The sequence below is a fragment of the Schistosoma mansoni genome, chromosome W (assembly GCF_000237925.1).
Source record: "Schistosoma mansoni strain Puerto Rico chromosome W, complete genome".
NCBI lineage: Eukaryota > Metazoa > Platyhelminthes > Trematoda > Strigeidida > Schistosomatidae > Schistosoma > Schistosoma mansoni.
The window spans coordinates 42157949-42181040 of record NC_031502.1 but is presented as its reverse complement, the minus strand read 5'-3'; the positions used below and the strand labels follow the sequence as shown (position 1 = coordinate 42181040).

General features: G+C 29.9%; 1 protein-coding gene across 1 annotated transcript in view; it reads right to left on the bottom strand.

The window, feature by feature from the left end:
* Positions 1–23092, bottom strand: part of Smp_154490 (putative multiple pdz domain protein) — a gene marked incomplete at its 5' end in the record, with an annotated part of 58859 nt that overhangs the window by 18035 nt on the left and 17732 nt on the right. The window contains 2 exons of the mRNA XM_018789759.1: positions 1739–1902; positions 6843–7482. Coding sequence (XP_018655170.1) covers positions 1739–1902; positions 6843–7482 — 804 coding nt within the window. The remainder of the gene's footprint in view (positions 1–1738; positions 1903–6842; positions 7483–23092) is intronic.

Here is a 23092-nt window from a genome sequence, read left to right as displayed (position 1 = left end):
GAAATAACGGGAAGATAATGTCAAATATAAGATAATGTAAGTGATAACACAAACAATGTAGCGACTACACTATACTGATTTTATCGTTTCTCACTATACAAATTTTAATTAACACTTGAGCTAAAATTACAAGGACATAATAAAAGTGTGACAGATATTTTAAGCTTAAATTTATTTCAGTAAATTGTTTTATCAACATGTTTCAGTTATGCAATAAATCAGCACGTTTAATTGTTTACACCACTTTGTATTATCCTTCAATGGTATTGTTGGGTAATTAGCAATTAGAAATTAGTGTCACTTTAAAGTCTCGAGTAACAAAACCCAATTCATATTCATTAAAAAAAGGAGGAATCTAAACAATCAAGCCGGCACCTGGACGACAAAAATTAAGCATCTACTGGTAATTAATTGTATGGTAATAGTTTTCTGTTGTGTTACTGATAATAAATTAGTTACAATAGAAAAATCCAGCAACCTAATCCAAGAATACTGAACATACACTTCAAAAGTGATTTTTCTCTTGTGTATTTTCATGTCACTACTTCATAAGAAGTGACAATTCGATTTCATCACAGTTATATACTCAACTATCAAGGTTGAAAATTTAAGTAAACAAACATTAGTTGAATATCCATCAAGAGAAAAAATCACCAGAAGTTCTCTTTGTTCTACTTTGAAATTTCCTAATAGAACACACCACGATTCAATACGAGAACAACTTCAGAACTTTCAGATTTAACTATGAGCATGATGTCATTGGACTGGTACATTGAAATCCGAGAGTATACATTTCTAATTTCATTTCCTTTGAAAATAATCCATTATTCATTCCATGTAACGAGTGATAACTGTTGAATTATTGTCAGTAATTAAAATCACTGAAATCTTCGATAGAACGTCTAGAAATCGTTTCAACGCTGATAATCAGTGATTACAGCTACTTATGATTTAATAGCTCTCAAAGATTCTCGGGTAAATTTCAATACATAATGACAAGTATTTTCAAATAGACCATATTTTCACTGATAATCTTACTACACAATTCACGACTTTTAAAATACTTTGAGAAGTACTGACCATTTTGTGATACGTTAACAGTTCATCATGCTATTAAAGTGAACACTCGTTCTTCGAATTTAAAACTATGGACTAGCCAAAACTCTAGTTCAGATATTTCTATTATTCAGAGGGTGTGAATGAATCAATGTTACTAGCAATCAGTAAATACTGTAAGTTTTTAGAATATTCTCTAAACAAAAAATTTTTTATTCATTTTAATTAGCCAAAAGGACAATAAATGGATTGATATAGTTTAGGTAGAACAAAATGAAGAAAAACTTAGGTTAAAAAGCTGAAAAATAATAGTATTTCTCTTTCTACAGTGAATGAACACGGATACATATCCAGTTTCCACTATTTTCCATTACTTCTTTGACACGTATTTATTTGTCCAGAAACGACTGTGAATTTTTAAAAATAACTGAATAGCTTGTCTAAATCTCTAAATAAGATCTATTAAGTCCTTGAAGAACATTTTTATGGTAATATTTTCGACTTTGTTGATAAGTGACAAGTGTTATAATGTTGGCTCATCATTTTGCTAAAGAACTATGACATGTCTTGCTAAAAATGCCATCTGTTAAATGTTTTTGTTTCAGTTCTCAAACAATCGAAAATCATCAGGATCATCAACAAAAATAGTAAAAATACTCTTTAAATAAATGTATAAACTAACCTTTAAAAGTTGTTTTCTAGGTGTAGCTAATAAATTTGCAACTTGAATTAATATATTCAACGGACGTTTGTGTTTATCCAGTCTACGAATTCTTAACCAACTATCTAACCAATTAATTCCATTGAGTAAGTGTGTACCAGTTTCATGGTCAATTTTAACAGTTCCTTAAAATAGATCAGAAAAAATTTAATAATCCAACAGCAAGTGTTATGATAAATACATGACTTAATAAGTTTATTTAATTTGATCTGTATAAGCACGTCTTAGCCTCTCACTCTCAGTCTAATTGTTAACCTTTCGGACACGCAATATCACCCATTTATCAAACTTAGTAATGTGGAATATTTTGTTCTAGCTCAGCTGTGCGGTGATTAGGCGTTGTTCGCGACACTTGAAGGCCACGGATTCAAAACTCTGCAGTGATGCGACTGCATACTGTCAATTAATCATAAACTAGAACGAAACAACTGTTTCATCTTCCTTATTATTCAATAATGCCTCCTTACGAAGTCAAATAGATCTAAAGTTTACCAAATTTCTCTATCGAAAACTATTAATAACGTAACTTATAAAAGAGTAAACAGTCCTGTATTTATTCGTCAAGGTTCGATTCAGTGACATCTATCAAAATATGACATCATCCAAAAATATATAATTACTGATTTAAAATCAGTCATGAAAATTATCTTATTCAGAATTAATCATCAGTTTCGACAAACAGACCTCTTCATGTTTACCAACCGGATAAGAGTAGAAAGAAATAATAAAATTGAGCAATATAACTATAACTATTTCATTTAAAGCCCAGGAGCATTTTTTTTCAATATTTGTAAGTCAGGAGCTAATATACAAGAAATTTATTCAAAATTAAGCAACTACAAAGCTGTGAAAACTGGTTTCTAGAGTTGTAGAAATTACTTAATTTACACAAAAGTACTTGATAAATACAGATTAACAGAAAACTCAAAATGACATTTTCTCACATAATTAAGATTAATAATAGTAACTTTCTAAACCGATTAAATACGAAACAAATAGGATAATTTAAATAGATTGACAATAACTTGTGGTGACCTTCAAAACCGACGACTGAACTTATGATAAGTAAAAAAAACATTAAAAGTATACTGAGTATGTAATTTATTCGAATGAAAAGAATATTTATTGAATCATTACGCGTATAACAATAGACTAAGCTTAACTTTAACTGTACATTAGTCAATTATAATAAGAAACTATCATAATTTAATAACTTATAGGTCAACTAGTTATTAGATGTGAAGTAACAATTTTTTACTTGTATTATTATCCAGTTTATATTATATGCTAGAATATATTTTGAAAATTCCCCTACATTTGTATCATATTCAATAAATGAGTCTATTCTATATTCAAATAATGAACACTGTTATATCAATTTTATCACAAATATTGGATAGAATAAGCTATGTTGATAGATGTTAATCGATAAATGAAGTACATGATTATTCATAATATTATTCAATTAATATAATCCAATAACCAGGTTCTTCTAAGAGAGAGGCAGAAAGAGAGAGAGAGGGTAACATTATATTACTATTTCAAACATTAAAAACAGAGATCTCTCTTATTATAAGCTGATCACTGAATTATAAAGAAATCGTTAATGTGAATAAAATTTTCTCATATTTTATAATCACAATATAAAAAACATTAATAAAACATCAATGGGAAGATTCAAACAAACAATACTAAGTGAATTGAAGCTTCACCCCATTGCACAAGCGAGTGGCTATCAGGACTCAGTGGCCGAGTGGATAACGCGATGGCGTTTGAAGCGAAAGGTACTGGGTTTGAGTTCCAGAGTAAACATCAACTCTGAGATGCAGGTACATCCAGCTGACGAGTCCCAACTAGGACGAAACGTGCGTCCTGGATTCTACTGCTAGCCACTATCCATCTTTGTTTACCATGCTTGTGAATTTAGGCTATAACGAGGCAATACGCACAGTATGCATATATACCAATTAGAGACTGACCAGTTGCAGTCCTAAAACATCAATGGGAAGATTCAAACAAGCAATACTAAGTGAATTTAAATTCAATAATATTTCATTGTTTCTTTCAAAGAATCAATAAATATTTTGATATAGACTTCAGTGTTAATTTAATGAATTCTATATTGTTTTCTTTTGTTGCTTAATTAATTAAACAAATCATATGATCAATACTAAGTTGCTTACTGTTCACTTTAGTTTTCTTCATAATTTCATTCATTCACCATATATATTTGCAAGAGTAAATTAATTCATTAGGATTAGAGTTAATCTTTATAAATATAGATTTAAATCATTTAATTTAAAGTATTTTGGTTAATAGTTTATCTATATTTGGTGTTTTCTATTAAATTTGCATGGAAATGAGTTTTTTCGCAACATGTAATATAGTTTCTACTGATTGCGATTTATATAAATATATATACATATATTGTTTCGGTAAAATTCAATCCTAAAATGTATTCAAATGTTAACTGACAAAAAAACAAAGTTGACAGAAAACTGTTTTCAGTATGGAGATTCGTGGAGATTGTTGTATTCTCACAGTTCAATTCACGAATCGATCAAAGCTAATGATTCAGGAGCTAGGCGTTCGTGCGCGAGACCGAAGGTAATAGGTCTGAGTTCCGCGTGTGAGATTGTAGATGCGCACTATTGAGAAGTCCGTACTAGGACGAAACGGTCGACTAGTGCTCCCAGGCTTTCAGTGGTGATCTAGCTTGGATAGAATCGTCAGTTCAACTGTCAAAATTATTTACCTAAGTGATGTGATGCTAAGATATTCCCAAGAATATTAACTGTTAAGATTCCGGTTCAAATAAATTCTACTGTTTTGCAGTGACTTACGGTTATACATATTGTCTAAAACAAACGAAAACAGCTAAGAACACTGATGAATGTATGCGATAGGATAAAATAAGTGACATTGGGGACGATATAATGCAAAATGCAGTCACAATAGCACAGCAGCATCCATTATCTAAATTGTTTTTTTCTTTGGTCAAGTACCATTCCGAATGCCCCATACTTCTATCACTCTCGTTTTTGTCGTAATGTACTACACTTGATTAGATTTTGTTGCATTTAAAATTATTTCCTTTCTTCAGCTTCTCAAACTGTTAATTCCCTTTGACCAAACGAATGCAACATGTAATGAATTAGACTGATACACAGTGGTGTCGGTCTCAACAGGAATAAGACTAAGTGGTTATGTTTTTGAAAGGTTCAACTAAGATCAGCAAACAAATCCATTCCTATTTTTTGACTACACAAATGGCATAAATATTTACAAATTGAAATGCAATTTTCGCGATTACAAAATCACAAATGGGCTACGTTTTTCAGTTTTGATAAATATACCACAAATAGTCTTTCCACCTTCATAATTTTCTGAATACTTATTTCTTTACTGATCTTAAAATATAATGATTGAAAATCTAACATTAATATTTTATGTTCATAAGTGAATAAATGTAGTGCAGACTGATTTCATTTAAAAATCAATTCTGATCTCGTCTTATCGATAGTACTCGATGAAAATAACGTGTAGGATGAATTAAGTAGTGGTTTTCTTCATTTGCACAAATAAAAATCGATAATCAAGTGTCATGACTTTATATATATATATATATCACAACGTGAGAGTAATTATGAATATCAGTTCTAACTCGATATTGTGGAGAAAACTATGAAAATCTCATATGTTTTTTCATATAAGTTTAGTACTGAGATCAATACTTAGACGACACTCTCATCAAATTAAGCACGTGAAAAGTAAAGTATAAAATTGTTGATGTGTACATATAAAGTTCCAAGCGTTGGTAACATATCTCTTGAAATGTTTCACAAATTATTTAGAGAGCTATGAAATAACTAAAGTAGGTTTGTGTGGTTTATTGTAAAATGCCGCAAATCAAAGCATACATATGCTGCATAATTTAAAAATTTGTTCAAACACTAACGTTAAAAATGCACTTTTAATAATATAGAATGCTAAAATTTCTAACTAGAAGCTTCACTTCTCAAACAGATGAAGAATTAAGACTAGGTTTATACGCTACATTTTAGAAAATTTATAGTCTTTCGAGTGGTGTGTACTTGATTTTAAATGTTTAAACTATATATAGTTGATATATGTGTACCAATTATTTTCATTGCTGATTACAAAACATGGATTCGTTTGTCTAACATTCCGTCCAAATTGAATATCATTCTCAAACTGTTTTCTAAAGAATGTCCATCTAAATGTTGACACAATCTAGGCTTATGGATTAATATTTCAGCAGTTCAAGCTTACAGATTAGAGGTTCAATCTCTTCTCCCCATAATTTGATTCATAAATCTAAACAATATACTTGGTTTTAACACTTCAAGTATGTCACAAGTAACGACACTTCCCGTACAAAATCGCCTAGAGACCAAGCAACCTTGACTTATTAATAACTGTATATTACATACTAATTTTGTGGTCTAAAGTTGTCTCCTCATTGCTAGTCTTAAAGACTGTGAGTTTGATTCTGTACAGAGCGCAGAGTTAAAGAGTAGCGAACTCGAAGAAAATATTTATCTAATGTTTGCTAACGTTATAATCGATTCGCTTTTGTTAAAAGTTAATGAAGAGGATTAACTCCAACATTTCACTATTTTAGTTTTCATAACCAGATGGCAAATGACCATTAAACATATATATATTTAAGAGGATGAACATTTTTACGTGATGTCTGAAAAATTTAGAGCGACTACCTAAAAGTAGACGTGCTATCATATTTTTATAAAACAATCAGGTGAAAGTCAAAATGATAGAAAGCGTTACATTTTTTCTAAGTTGAAGGCCATTCTAGCTAATAATCTTAATGTGAGAATAAGCAATATAAGAAGTAGTATTTTCATAAAATTTTTAGTAGTGAATAATAAACTAATTTTTATTTCTAGTTATCTATCAGTTGCCAAACTACTTTCAAGGTCCTATTAAAAACTTGTACGGTTCATTGGAATGTAAACAATCTCATTGCATTTTAATAATTTAGAAATATTTTCAGAAATATAAAAATGAATATTGAACAAGTTACCTGTGAAAAGTATAGTATTCAGTATTTCATAAGAAATATTAGCTAATAATCGACGCCAAAATATAGCCTCTAAACGATTCATTGTTGAATTCATTGGATGATGTGATAGGCTATTGTCTATAGATTGCATTGTATTATGTTTTGAACAATCTGTTGAGAATACTTCATCGTCTGGAACATTGAGGTTTTTCAGTTGTACTGGTTTATTATACCCTGAATAATATTCATTATCCATATCTGATTCACCACCTGACATACTCAAATCACTAGTTTCTGAATTTTTTTGTAAATTAGGTAATAAATGATTTGATTGTTGATACGTTCGACGATAATGTTGTTGATTGTTTACTCTATTATTGAACGATATACCACTCTGGCTTTTATTACTTAAAAATGAATGTACTGAGTCAGAATTGATAGACAAATTTTCATTATCATTTAATACAGACATTGATGTACCACCAGATGGATAGAAGGCTGCATCAAAGCATGAAGCCAGTCGATCTAACCATTTGGATAATTCAGATCGACTACTTGTCCATTCAGTTGATGATGCTAAATAAATTCTGTCAGGTTGTGAATGAAGTGGGGAATCATGTGGACAGGATTGATACAACGCAGAAATGTATGGTGAAATAGACTGAAAAAGCAGTAAAATGAAAAAATCCAAGTATGTGTTAGAAGATGAATGAAAGCTAGAAAAACAATATCGAAAGAATTAGGATTACCAATGTATCTAGACGCATTAATTCAGAACATATACAAATTTGTTCTGTATTCGAAGACAATAAAATTACTTTGGTTGCTCGTAAATAAACAAAATTGTCTGATATGGTTCTATTAATCTAGAGAATCTCAATTACGTTTTTGAGAACTGTTGGTTAAAACTAAAAATAATAAAGAATGGTAGTGACTACTGATGATGGTGTTTCGAAGAAACTACAATGTAACAATGAAATATGCCTATCGTAAATTTTACCGGTACAAAACATTTATTCAACTGTTGTACACTTTTCAATAGGTTTTCTTAGTAGCATAAACTTAAAATGGAAGATTGTCTACAGATACTTTTAGAGATAAGAGAAATATATAAAATTAGATGTCAGTACTATTGATAATGTTGTAGAAAATTTTCATTGTATAGCTAACTGTTTCTATAATTCCGTCTGTAGCTCTTATAGAGTTACTGCCGGTCCCAAGCCTGGGTAAAGGAGGAGGGTTGGGCATGGGGTTAGCGACCCCATCCGCTAGAAAAACTAATTATCTAAAAAACGCTAACCGGAAAAAATTATTCAATTTTTGAGCGACCTATGCTCCTCGACGAGGGGTAACAGGCGTAAGTAACTGTTTCCATAAAATACTTATTGAAAACTACACAATATTTAATAAACAGTGAGAAAATATCTATGCCCAGGATTTTTAAGTTTTATGAAATTTACAATCGCTCATATTTGATAATATTACCCCGGACGCGAATCAATTTTTCATAATAAAAATATTCAACTTAAACGAAGCAATATAATGAAAAGCATTCCATATTCACACTTTCTCTTTGTCTATGATAACAATCCACTTGGATCCTAGTCATCGTTAATCTTCATTAAATTTTAATTTATAAATTTACGAGTATGGATCGGATCAAGATAAATAGATTTGAATTTTATCTGAAACATTTTTTTGTTTAATATGCTATGATATTTAGATTTCAATAAAATAATATTGAGAATGAATCTCATTCCGAGTTGATCAAAATTTTTCAAGTAATACAGGATAATGAAAGTAATTTCATGTGCATACGAAATTATTTGCCCAATATTCATCAATGGCAGAAAATCATATTAGTATGGTGTAAACATAGTATGTTGTATATAGTAGTTTTGTGTTCCTTTCGTGGTCAAGAAAATCATTCCAAATAATTATTTTTAGTCATATTTTTAATTTATTCCTTAAAGTTAATGATATTTATATTTTTCTACTTGACACGTTAGCCTGTAATACACTACATGTTTCAAGTTGGCTTTTGTTGTATCGAATAAGTCGTAGGCTGATGAAGATGAGTAATTTGCATTCTGGAAGTAGTTTAAGTTTTGTAGATAGATTTTTATCAGTTAATCCCATGTAATACATAATATCAGATCAAATAATCCATTAATGAAAATATTTCAAAAAGTTACTAACCTAAGCGTACTTAGCTTAACCATAGCCAAGATTCATGGGCAAAATAGTAAAACGAGGAAACGTTATTGAGAATAAAGTTACACTAGATGACTGAATGTGTTATAGTTCTCCTAAGAATGATCTATCAGTTCTAAATCCTTTTTACTCCTGGTGCACGCTACGTATGCTGACAGATATAAGTAATATGTAGAAACAATGGAAAGTGGAATTCTTTCCAGCAGGAGATTGAATCAAAGAGAACAGAAAGGGAAACAGAGGACAGTTACAATAAAAACAAAACCGAAAGAATCATGAAGCATGTAAAGAACAACTGAAGGAAGATTTGCAAATAATGCATTTAGTGCATAGCTCTCATTATTTTATCAAGGCACTCTGTAACTTTTCAGTAAACAATACGTTGATTTCCAGCATTTGAATTCTCGTTCACTTCAAGGGACTTATGTGTATACTTTTAAATAATAACAGGCATATTATCTACTAAGGTATTAATATAGAAAACCCTGTAACAGATCATATTACTGGCGTTCATTAGTGTATCATTAGAATTGGTACTTTAGCATTGATTATACTTCTCTATTTTCTTAATATCTTGATTAAAAATTTCCACGTCAATTCTTTGCAGACCAATTTCAGTGTTGGAAAGCATCCTAACAGGTATTATCTTGCGATGAGTTTAAAATAAATTGTAAATCCATTCGCTCAATTTTCTCTATAGAAAGATCGTCTTGACTATGAGAATAACATTTTGTGTAACTCAGTTTATTGACATAGAACCTTCCTGAATGTTCTTTTATATATGTTAACAAAATATATTAAATATTAAATTTTTTTTAATGAAATCCATCCGAATATCATCTGATTCAGAAACTTAAAAAGTAATTCATCATATAGCATAGGAACAAAAGGAGTGAAATAAGAAGAATACATAAAAGGAAATCAACTCATATTTCAAATAGCATATAATATAATTATAATTTCGAATTGTTACCACCAACTGAGTAAAAACACTTCAAACTGACTCATATAAGTCTGATTACATAAGTCAACATTACGATACTAATATAAGCTAATTCATGTGTAAGTGAAAAGCGCACACAATATTTGGCTGATCATATCAATTGAATAATTCAGTTATACTACAAAGTTTCGCGATACAGACAGACACTATAATGAGAAATTAAAAAAACAGAATGTGTTAAAGATCAAAGTTAACATTTCTCTTATCATAGATTATTCTGTTCACAGGTTTACTTATCAAACCGCGTATCTATCCACGCAGTTTAGGATTGTCAGTTTAACCAACTGTTAGGCTTATTTGTTTTTTTAATGCTGATATAATACCGTGAAACATGTAAAATAGGCCACTTATTCAATATTTCATAACCATTAATTTGTGTCTGTTATCAGACAAAACACAATATAGTATACTTATTAAGATGAGATAGTAAAGTATAGAATGACAGTTCATCTGGTGAGGTGTTTTTATAAGTATTTCTTTTAGCTTTATTCTATTCACCGTTTATTCCATGTACTTGATTGTGAACATTTTTGTTAGTAAAATCTAAATTTACGTCTATCTGTTTTTAGTAGCAACATCATTCAAAGACCTACTGTTACCCGAATCGTTCTCATTGTTACTTGTAAGTTATTAGTATATTGACATCGTACTGACATTTACATTTATGGTAGTTCTAATTTCGATTCAACACATAATTACTTTATAGCACTGCCCATCGTCTCTCAGTTGAACATCTTAGCCGATCAAATATCAGAACAATCTTACCCACTATGTCTAGGAATTTATTTTTATTGTTCTGGCACTTAAGAAAATGACAGAAAACAATGAGCATTTCAATCAGATAAGAATTCAAAGATATAGATTACTAAGTTTAATAGATACAAAATTTTTGAGCATTTCAATAATAGATTGAATTAAAATTTCATGTCATCCAAAGAAGCATTAAAATTTAATTGGAAATCTGTTAGCAGAGTAGTTTGTTACAGAGAGATTTCTGAATTAATAAGTACCGAAAAAATCTATTGCACTCCTGGAAATATAAAGTTGTGAAACCGCTCACAAAGGATTGTTATTTTAGGTAGTAACTGAAAGGAACGCCTATAAAAACACACTGGTGGAATTACTTCTATTCATCTCTAACCTTTCTTGGATACATATGTTCCCCAGGGATTCTTTGAAAAGCGTAGAACGAAGAAGTGAGATAACTTTATCTTGAAATTTTGAAAAGATGCAGGATTTTTTAAATATCCTGACTGACAATGTGAGAAAATGTTATAGGCCTAGCGCCTGCTTTAGTATTTGTCTAAACCACGTGCTACACTTCAATCACTTAGTTGATTTAAGAATTCCCAGAACGCTTTTCAGTCAGGTTACCAATCAGACTTTGACACAGATCCAAAAGTTTTGCTGTACGTTTGGTAATCGGTCTCACAAAGTATATTGCATGGTAGTGTGCTATGTATTACTGTATAGTATGTAAATATTGACCTTAATGATAAAGAATATGCGCAAATAACAGTTATACTGTCATAGATATATTTGAACCATAGATTAGGATGAAACCACTAAGTAAAGATGAAACAAGCTTTAATACTCTTGGCGAATAAATTGAGCATTTACATAAAATTGGGGTATCACAAGAATTGAAGGAAGAGTTATGAGATACACATGTTAACTTTCTATCCCTGCATACGAAACTGGTTGAACAAGGTATTGAGTTTTACAAAGTTACAGGCAGCAGGACAACAACATGGCGTCATTTTAAAAAGTCACTAGCTGTCAGTTTACTTTAGATAAGGTATTAACTTTCTTGCAATTATACAGAAATAAATGTCTAAGGAACTACAATGTAAAAGCTCGAAACCGATCAAAGTGTCTTAGACACATTCAATTTTCACTTTTTGAATTTCAAATATTTTTACCCTGTCTCATTTATTTATTCACCTCTTGAAGTAGATCCTACTTCTTCTTCATTTCTGTACTTTTCCAACGTTGTTGTGAAGTTTAATAATATGAAGATATATGCTTTTCCGTGCAGTTCTATGTTAATGTGTCTATGCGTTTCTGTCAGTCATTTGGATAAACATTCTATTAGGCCATGATTGTATTTCTTATCTTTATTTCTGAATTATTATTATTATTATCAGTATTGTTATTAATTTTGACTATTTACATGCAATTTTAATAAATACAGTGCAAAATTAAATTGAAATGTCAATCAGCTTATACAATGTCCGGTTAAAATTGTTATTTGGGATATTGATTATTTTCTAAGAATTATCAACGTGCTGTAAGTAATAATGGGCGTTTATTTGTAGACCAAGTAACAGATAAATAAAATAGAGTATGATAATGTCCATTTAATATAATTCCATTACATTAACTCACGTCTTCACATTGAAGTTAACTACTTTAACCAGTTCCTATGATTACATTGAAGTACTACATAGTTAATGACTAATTTTAGTCGACATTCAAGGATTCATAAGCATTCTCATTGTAGTATATTTTCCATGATTATTTTGTATCCGAAGTTGGATTATGAGAATAATGTATGATTTAAAGTACTGATTATCTTACATATTATCTAATATTTATTCCAAGTGTCGCCTAAAGATATTTAGATAATCACTCTAGAATAAATATACTAGTTGTGAAGTCTGTACAACATATTCAATATAATAGTAGCGAATGTTTATAGAATAAATAAAACGCTGAAAGATAATAATAATGCCCACATTTCTTAGTCGATATAAACCTATATATATGTTCTATGTTGTTCAGTGTTTGAATTTCAAGAACAAATGTACTTATCATCCTCAGTCTAGTTTATCGAATACAAATTTTTCATTCGAATAAATGACTCATAATCTTTGCTAAATGTATAAAATTTTCTCTTCTCAATGTTTTGTATTCTACCAACATCTTTAAAAAAACAACTCATGCATTGTATTATTCGATTAGGTAATCAAACTTGAAAACACGTAGATTTATAGCTGACTAGTCATGTCGATCGAAATATCTAACATTTAAGCACTCAAATCGATGAAAAGCAACAATTTGAAGTGAGTTATAACGGAATATCATCATCATTATCATCGTTATCATCACGGTTTCCAATTTATTTAATCGATCTAACATGCTGAATTTAATAATTTGGTAATGCATTTTTTAATGTCCTATATCAGTAACTGAACTGAATTTAACTTATAAATAGTTGTACTATCAGGATTCCAATCAAACCACAAGCTGAGTGATAAAGTCAGTTGATTCACCTTGAATAAAAAGTACAAAACGGTAATGTACTAAGCAAAACTAAAAGTAATTAATACCGCAGAATAGTTCATTAACGTTTTTTTTTGAATTAAGGCTTTAAGCAAATTCTAAATACTAAGCTTTTAAACAGTTTAAAAGTTGTATATGATAGGAAGGTGAATAAATACTAATGATGAATATTGATATATAAATTTATCCTGAATCAAGTTGGTTAAGTTATAGTTAACAGAAAAAAAACTAAATACAAGAAGAAATCTTAAGATTTTGATGGTGCAGAGTTTTAACCTTTATTAGTTTCAGTAAGAGATCAGTTTTGATTATTGATTATCTCTCAACTGATTCTTAGTACACAATAAGAAAAACAAAAATCTTAGTCAAATAAGTTTGTCAATATGAATCAAATTTATTAAAAGCTTTTGTTGTCTATAGTGAGTCCACTATTATTCAGGGCACCAATAGACAAACAAACACACAAAGTAGTACAAATATGAACACCTCATAAAGTCCCTATGATTATAAACTGGATAAAATAACCGACAAAAGAAGGACAATGTGAGCAAGAACAACACAAGTAAACATAGGAAAGAAAGTGCTGTTAAAATATAAAATGAATATTCATATTGTATCTACGTACAATAATATGATGAACTTTGATTTCTCACCTAGGATCTTAAATCTCCTAATAATAACAACTCGAAACCATAGCTATTAGGCTTGCATAGAATTAAGGACTGACAGCATATTTCTACAATCTGTGTCTACAACAGGCAACATTAAAAGTTTTGGAAGGTTGTTGTGACAAAAATCCCTAACACAAGTGTTCAGCCAGTGTTAGGTCTCAACCTCGTCAATCGACTTGTTCTTTTTGCCAAAAACTGCATATATAGCTGAAACATTTCTTATTTAATTAAGTACTGCTGAGATAAACATTTTTAATATACGTGTAAGTCAATTATCTTAAAAAAATTACTTGACAATGTTAGTTAAGTCAACAGAAATTTTTCTGGATATCTTTAAGAAGAAATTTCATATTGATGCAGAATATGGTGACATTGTTAAAACAACAGTTGTAACATTGATATGATTGATTACTTTGACACTTAATAGACAGCAATTGATAACCCTTTTGTTCTTTATTCAAAACATGTAATATATACACGTTTAGTCTAGTTTGATTAGTAGGAATTGTGTAAAATATATTTTTTAAATAATCAATAAACATGAAGAAGTAACAAAACAACAAATTATCTGAAATATATAAAATTTCAGTTATCATTTGAATCACTTCATTGTAAGAGTTGTCGATCCAGATATATATATGAAAGAAAAAACTAATGTTTAGTTTCGTTATCACAACTTTTATACTTGGCTGTATATCATGTGCATACACAATTGATCATACGATACTAAATGTGAAATGAATGATTTGAAATCCCAGTTATCTTTCCAGAAGAAATGTTATATATATATATATATATATATATATATATATATATATATATATATATGCAAGAATGTGTTTTATATTGAATAAATGAAAAACACAAAACATTCCAAAAAGAATCAGAAAAAAATTTTTTGTTTGAATACACACTTGGATTGACTCAATGATGGTATTCCTGTCAATTCCACTAGAGTTAAGTCAATAATATATCTGAAGTGCATTTTGCATATTCGATAAAAAAAAATCAAAAAAAAGTCTCAAAAAAGCATAGAAATCATTTCGGGTTGATATTTATATCAAGGTAAATTTAATTGACTTTATAGAATAATACTACTACTACATTATTACTGTAGTGAATTAAAACTCAGGTGGGAAAGACTAATACCTGTTGTCATCCTCTACTAAGTTAATTTTGTGTTGTTTGTTTGTAACTGATTGATTGTGCTGTACAAAACTTTAAAAGATTCACTAGTCTACACTTAAACGTCAGAACCTTATGGCTGACTAATAATTATTTTGTAGAATAATATTACTTCGTACTATAATTCAAATGTCTTTCGTTAAATAAAAGCTATTACATCTATTTACTGTTCTTATTTCCGCAACTTTCTGTAAATCTCGTTACTCCATGAAATATGAAATTATCAAATGTTATTTCATGTATTGTGACCAGTATTACTTTGCATAACATGTCAACTTCATATTTATCTGTATTGAATGGATGGTTCACATTCACCAGTTATTCACTGTTCATTGTTGAAGTACAACAATTTTCAATGTTTATTACTATGTCTTGTGTCGTACTCATTATTTCAGTAAACTATTTTAATATGATAAAGAATCGCTTTAATTATTGTTACAAAACAGTTTTTAAGATACTATTTATTGGGTGAAAGTGAACTACCTTAGTCCTAACTGCTTTCTCTTTGCATATTCCCGAATAAACAATCATTCTGTATTGAATAAAACTTTGGTTAGAATCATCATATTATAAAATAAATCATAATGATATTTCCATATAATTTTTTAGTTTATCTCATTGTATTGAGAATTACCACTGAGCTGTTTACTGCTCTTTACCTAACTAATGCACTTTCAGAGTGTCAAATAGTAGTCATTCATTGGAATTAAGAACTGTATTGGATATAATACAGAAGAATTCGGCCAGTCGTCAGGTAATGGTTGACATTTCGAATAGAAACCTGATATTGTTAAATCTTGAAAAAATTGAAGTTCCAGGACTTATGACAATGATCTTTTTCACTGGGATACCAATTCATATCTAAAAAATAACAGATTGGTGACTTTCGAAAGCTATTATTCATACCGCTATTAGATTCCTCAGAAAAAATTGAAATTAGGGGAACAGAATCATATAAATTAGGTTGAAGCTACGAAATTTCAACCACTAGATCTTAACTCAGCTTATTGCAACAATCATCCGTTTCATATTTTGAAAACAATTAAAGTAATGGATAGGTGATATCAACTCCTCAGAAGTGCTCAGTTCATTTATATCTGTCCACAGTTTTCAGTGCTTCTTCACTTATTTTCGCTTTCATACTAATCATTATTCCATGAAGCTACAATGGTGAAAAAATAAATGGTTTATTAATTGTCTACAATTTAACAATCAAATTCATAATAAGTCCTTGTCAAGTGTAGTTAGCGCTAAGCAATAAGTAGACATTTTTGTACTGTTTCTTTGAAAAAAATGTACATATCAGAAGGTGAGTAAATAGCTAAATAATACGTAGACAATATGTGTGTATCAACAGCAAAATGGTATATCTAAATATTTAAACTATGCTGTAGTATATATGGCTTACAACATATATGCATCGTTATAGATATTACAGAAATAAAATTACTAGGAAAGCGACGATTTCGACAATCTACAGTTCTTGTTAGACCCATATATATTGAAGATGAAATAAATGTTGAATCAACTGGCATGTTGGTAATTTTAGATATTCTGACTAATTTCAAACACTTTTTCAACATTAGGTGATGAAAACTAAATAATTACTAAAAACTGAATAACAGATATTAACTGCTTCATTGTTTAGCAGTCAACTCGTCCAATTCTCTGTAGACGGAAACCTCGGATACGTTACACGTAACACAAGTTGGCGAAAAAATCGAGCTTTCTGAATCTATACCAGTTATAAATGCAGACACCATGAATTTAATTTGCTTAGTTTAATGAGAAGACGAAGTTTATCAGAATTATGTGATATATTAGCGCAATACATTTCGAACAATCTGATCACACATATACTTGTTAAGACATTTTTATATGAAAATTAAGAGGTCAACTAGACAGGTTAAGGTAAGAAAATAAATAAAGTACACAAAAACAATGTGATGACTACTCTGGATAATAAATAAGCATTACCAGGGTAGGTTAAGGGTAAGAACAAATTGTTTTTGAACACATAAAGGGGGTTTCAATTTCCGTATAGCTAAGGCTTCAATAAACCTTAGTATACGTCCTTGAAGGCTTTTGTACAACACTACAAATGCTGATTTGATATCAACCTTATGACCAGTTTCAACTAAATGTTTCGCAATAGAGGAAGATGTTTGTCTATCCTGTGATCTTATTTGACCATTCGAATTCATTTGGTTCTGTAGCCATTTAGGTATGTGTTCCGCCACCCTTATTTGCAAATCACGATTGCTCCTCCCTATGTACGTGTTTCCGCACATACATGTAAATTGGTATACACAATGGGATGTGACACAATCGCTTATGTGCTGTCTAGGTTTTTGGTGAAACATCGACCTTGTCTTTTCAATGATGACAAGTTGAGCTGCATAGAATGTCCTGTTTATGGCTAATTTTAGTCTCCGTCTCAACATGAGACTATTAGAGTCACTCCTAAATGGTAATGTAATATAAACTCGCTCTTTGGGTGCCAGAAGCGTCATAGGTCTAATCGTATTGCAACCCTTCCAGCGGTTTATGAACTTAAATGAATAACCATTATTCATTAACGTATTAGTCAAAAGTCTCGTTTCTACTTCATTAGTATCACTAGTACAAATACGATTGATTCTATTGAATAAGCCCTTAATTAAACCACGTTTGTAATGAATTGGGCAGTGACTATGGAAATTAAGGTATTGCCCCGTTCATGTCGGCTTTCTATATATAGAACGTTGGATGGAACCATCTCCTCTTCTACTGATCAGTATATCTAGAAAAGGAAGTTGGTTGTTCTTCTCTTCTTCGCACGTAAGAGAAATATGCTTCTGACTTGTATTGAGTTCTTTTAACAAGCGGTTTACGTCTTCACACTTATCCCCTATGATTATGATATCATCAACGTATCGTCTATACAGACACATCTTTTGGATTGAGTTTTCAGTTAAATTTTCAACATACCCCATGAACACATCCGCCAGCAACGGTCCTAAAGGACTACCCATAGCTTATTTATTATCCAGAGTAGTCATCACATTGTTTTTGTGTACTTTATTTATTTTCTTACCTTAACCTGTCTAGTTGACCTCTTAATTTTCATATAAAAATGTCTTAACAAGTATATGTGTGATCAGATTGTTCGAAATGTATTGCGCTAATATATCACATAATTCTGATAAACTTCGTCTTCTCATTGCATTATCGAAATTTATCAAAAGGACTAATTGTTTTAAATTGCTTAGTTTAGTAAATATGCAAAATTTAAGTTGCTTTATTAAATCGTGGTTTTCGGTGAAAATAACTTTTGAGATCTATTTCCCAGTTACATTGTGAACTAGGAAGTACAAAACGTCTGAACAGTTTCGCGAAATTTCTGTAAATCAAAACATAACATATATAGTAAGTGTTCAGATATCTATAAACATATAACATACCACTCATTATCACTATATAAACTATATTCTATCTATTTAACTTGTAGCTTGTCGACTTTGTCAAATGAACTTTGCTTTATTTACCTTGCAGATGAATTACTCCAAAGGCATTTTCATTTTCAATCTACTATTTTGTTCGAGGGATATAATTTTCTAATCACTTGACTTTCATTATCTACTTAACACTATTAAAATTGGAGTGTTTAGGTATGACGGGTTGATAAATCTAGAGTTAAATCAGTACAAAATATTTATCACAGAAAATGAAATCATCTTAATGAATACTTTGTACAGAAATATGACAAAAGTTGGAGATCAATTATATAAAAGATATTATATGTAACAGTTATGTATGACATTTTCGGAGACTGAAATTCCAACACTTCCATGTTCCTCAATAATCCAATTAAAATTTCTCGAATGACTAAAATTCAAATTATCAGGAAGACATCGAAACAAAATTGATCAAAAAAAGCAGTTCAGAGAAGAAAGGCTTTTGGGACGCTATTATCTACTAAATCTTTGCAATTGTATTTATAGTTATTTCAGAAATAATAGCCTTTGGTAGGAGAGTTGCCATAATTTTACAAAATAAGAAAGAGGTGTTAGAACCATGGTAAAATGAGGGACTTAGTTCACTGTTTCTGAAGACAAAGATCGTTATACCCAAGTTTCTTATCCAGCCTTCTTTAGCACCAGTTTTTCAAACTTTATGAATAACTTTTAATAAAGATTCTTTCGGAGAAAGTTAACCACATTTGACCAGATAGTCAAAAATCTAAGTAGTGATTGAATGATTTTTTACCATTAAATAAACATGCTACTTAGTGCTCAGATATGATTTTGGAAAAAGCACAATTTGTGTGGCAACATGAGTTCAAGTTAATTCTGAACACACTTCACATAAAATGAAACAAAAACAAAAATAAAATTTCAATATGAATGAACAAGACTTTGTTAAAGAATTAATTTCAACCACATTCAAAACGTGATGGCGTTTGAAGTGAACTGTACTGGGTTCAAGTCCCGGAGTAAACATCAACTCTGGAATGCAGGTACATCCAGCTGACAAGTTCCGAATAGGAATAAATGAACGTCCTGGGTTCCACTGCTAGCCACCAACCATTTTTGCTTATAATACCTGTGACTTAAGGTAATGTCAAGACAATCCGCACAAGATACACATATGCCAATAAGAGACTGGTCAACTACAGTCCTAAACATCAATGGGAAGGTTCAAACAAATAATACAAAACACGTTTATCTTTGTTAATTTTGATCTCCATTATTTAACTAATGAATCTCCGATCAAATTACGCGGTGTAACGTTAAAATTATTCAGATTTCAATCACTGAAATTAATTCAAATAAAGGTTTTCTTTTAATGAGAACTAGAACTAAATTAGTTAAAAATAGTTAAAAAAACAGATAAGTTTATTTTAAAGATTATCATGAGTCATTTGTATATATTGAGCGATTACACTTTGAACTAATCAGTTTGTTTGATATTCTTGTAGTTGAACATTATCTCAAGCAAAGTTTGCAGTCATTATGTATTATTATCAGAAAGGGGTTTTGTGGAGATTATAGTAATTACGTATGGATTGAGAATGCTGGTGGGCGGCTTATGATCCACCACGAGGGGTAACAGGAGTAAGTAATGTATTAGTTTTATTTAATCTCATATCTGTATTTATTGATTGAAAATTCTTTTTTTTTAAGTTCCACAAGATAATAACACATCTGAATAATTCACTTAATTTTTGATTTATATTCCAATTTAATTGTACAAAGTTCCTTAACACTATCTAAGTACCACATGTGGTATTCAAATAAACGTGACCTTTTTTAAATCAGTGTAAACAAAGCATGCGATTATATATATATCTTATTTACAATGTGATATTTCTGAAATATGAGTCAGTTAAATTTGTGCAGTTAGTATGGAATGATATAAATACTACATTCTCTGGGTGATTTGTAGTTTTGCCAAATATGATGAACGTATTTTATAGATGATGCGTTTTCTAAATTTAGTCATTTTATAGTAAAAATGTTTATCTTGTAACTAATGTTTTAATTCCTTCTGTATAAGTTAACAACAAAATTCACAAGTCATAGGACTGATGGAAAGTAAACGGAGTTAAGTTTATGGAAAATATGGAAGCTTAAAGAATATCTGATAGGGATCAAGTTTAGTAGCCATCACAAAAAAAAGGAATTTACTGAAACCATGACATACAGTTTTCAGAAATTACGTAGTCAGGAACATTCATGGGAAGTCAGTTATTTTTAAATAGAGGTGTAAGACTTGTTAACTATGGAGACAATCAAAATCAAACTGAAATGTAGTACGGTCAGTACTAATGAACAAGAATTTTACTTTACTTCCAATGATCAACTACGATTATTGTCCAAATAAGCTATCAGTGTATGATACTAGAATCATGTGCAGTGAATACCTATCAGTATTATGTTCTGTTATATTTAAAGTGATGAAATACTAAAAATTTCACAACTGTAAACACATTCATTATTATGGTTTATTCTCAGAGAGTTTCTTTGGCGGAGTGATCAAAACAGATTAATGAAATAAATATTCCTAACATATTGTATCTACTAAATTCTAGTTACAAGTGATTTTGTTGTGTCAGGCTAATTTACTAATCAATCTGACTAGAAAAATGTAATTATTTAAATCAATATATTTGTTGATAATTATCAATACTATTTCATACTGCATGTAATGTTTTTACTGTACTTCATTATTTCCACCCATACTAAAGTCTAGAATTAAAGTAACATAGCTAAATAAAGAAGACTACTTGATTGAACAATAATTTGTGTTTTAATTAAGTTCATCTTAAACCGAAATAAAGATAATAAGTAAAAAAAATAGAATGATTCCACGTTAAAGAAAGAGCCGGTAAAGAGAACAGAATGATAAATTCAAGTATATGAGTATGAGAAATCAGATTGTGACTAACCGAATTAAAGTGTATACTTTGTGCATTACTTTTCGTCATTACCAATTTATATAAAAAGCTGCATACTGAAAAATCAATTAAGAGCTAGGCGTGGTCACAGTAAGCTGTCTACATGCATTGATTTTTCAAAACACTAATCCCTTTGAGGATGATTTGGGTCAAACTTACAGATTTCCTTATTGACTCGATTGAATATATATATATATATATATATATTGATTTTGGGAAGTATGATAAAAACTTGTTTTTTTCATAAATCCTGAAATTACCTACTGGTGTTGTTTCAACTCCAAAAGATTAAAAAATCTGAGTAGAATTATTCTTTCACTTTCGATCAACATACAGGTTGAATAAATTTTACAGTTACTTTAAATAAAACATTAACTGGACTCAGTATATTACCCAACCTATTAAGTAACGCTGAATGAAGCACTAGAAGAATCACTGAATCAACTTGGATGTTTTACGTAATCTCAAATGTAACTACTACATTAAATAGTTGGAAGTAATAATCAACTCTTATATAATGAGATGTATTAAACTTGGTATTAAGGTATGTATGTGCGTTATCAGGGTGACTACTAATGTGAAACTATTAAAGCGCCTAGAATAAAAAAAATCAATTCTAATCTTAACAATTACATTTTACTAGTTTCAACACTGACCTTATAAAAATATAATTAATTAACTTTATTTAAACGGTCAAGAAAGTGTACACAATCTGTTGCAATCGAGTGACCTTCAGATGAGAAACCAATCGAATGAAAAGTATTTCAGATACAATAAGGTGATATTATCTGAAAGATAGTGAAATACAATTTTCTATAGTTTTAAAGCAGCTTTCATGTATTTCATATCATCTACATACGTGGAGACTACGTAAGAAAGGTGCGGAGATAATCAATGAAATGAATAAATCCAAGAAAATAAAATCTCACAGTAACAAAAGATACTTATTGTATCATTAAAGAATTATTAGAGATAATTCAACGAAAATATTCTTCTCGACAATCTCATTTTCTTAATCTGTACAATCGTGTTTATAATGGCTGAAAAACTAAAGTAGTCTATCTTTTATACGTTTGGTTTCACCTTGTAATTTGTTCTTCAAACTTGCGATCGTTACGTGGCCCTATTTTACACTTTAAATTGTATATTTCTATTTCTGTGTTTCAATAGACTACTACTCTATTTGTTCAATGAAGGTAGATACAACTTTATAAAGTGGGATGGCTGAAATAATTAATAACGATGCTGAATTATTTTTACTTCTTTTTCAAATTAAAATCTGTTTATTCTTCTTAACTCTATGGATAATATCTAGGAGATAGTTAACTGTTTGGAATTTTTATCAGAAATGTTTAAAAACAGATTTTGATCTCAGTCTTGATGTAGATTTCTGTTATAAACCAGGTAATATATTTTCGAACTGAACAAAAGCGGGATAGATTGTGTTTCGTCTCAAATGTACCGTCTAATATTT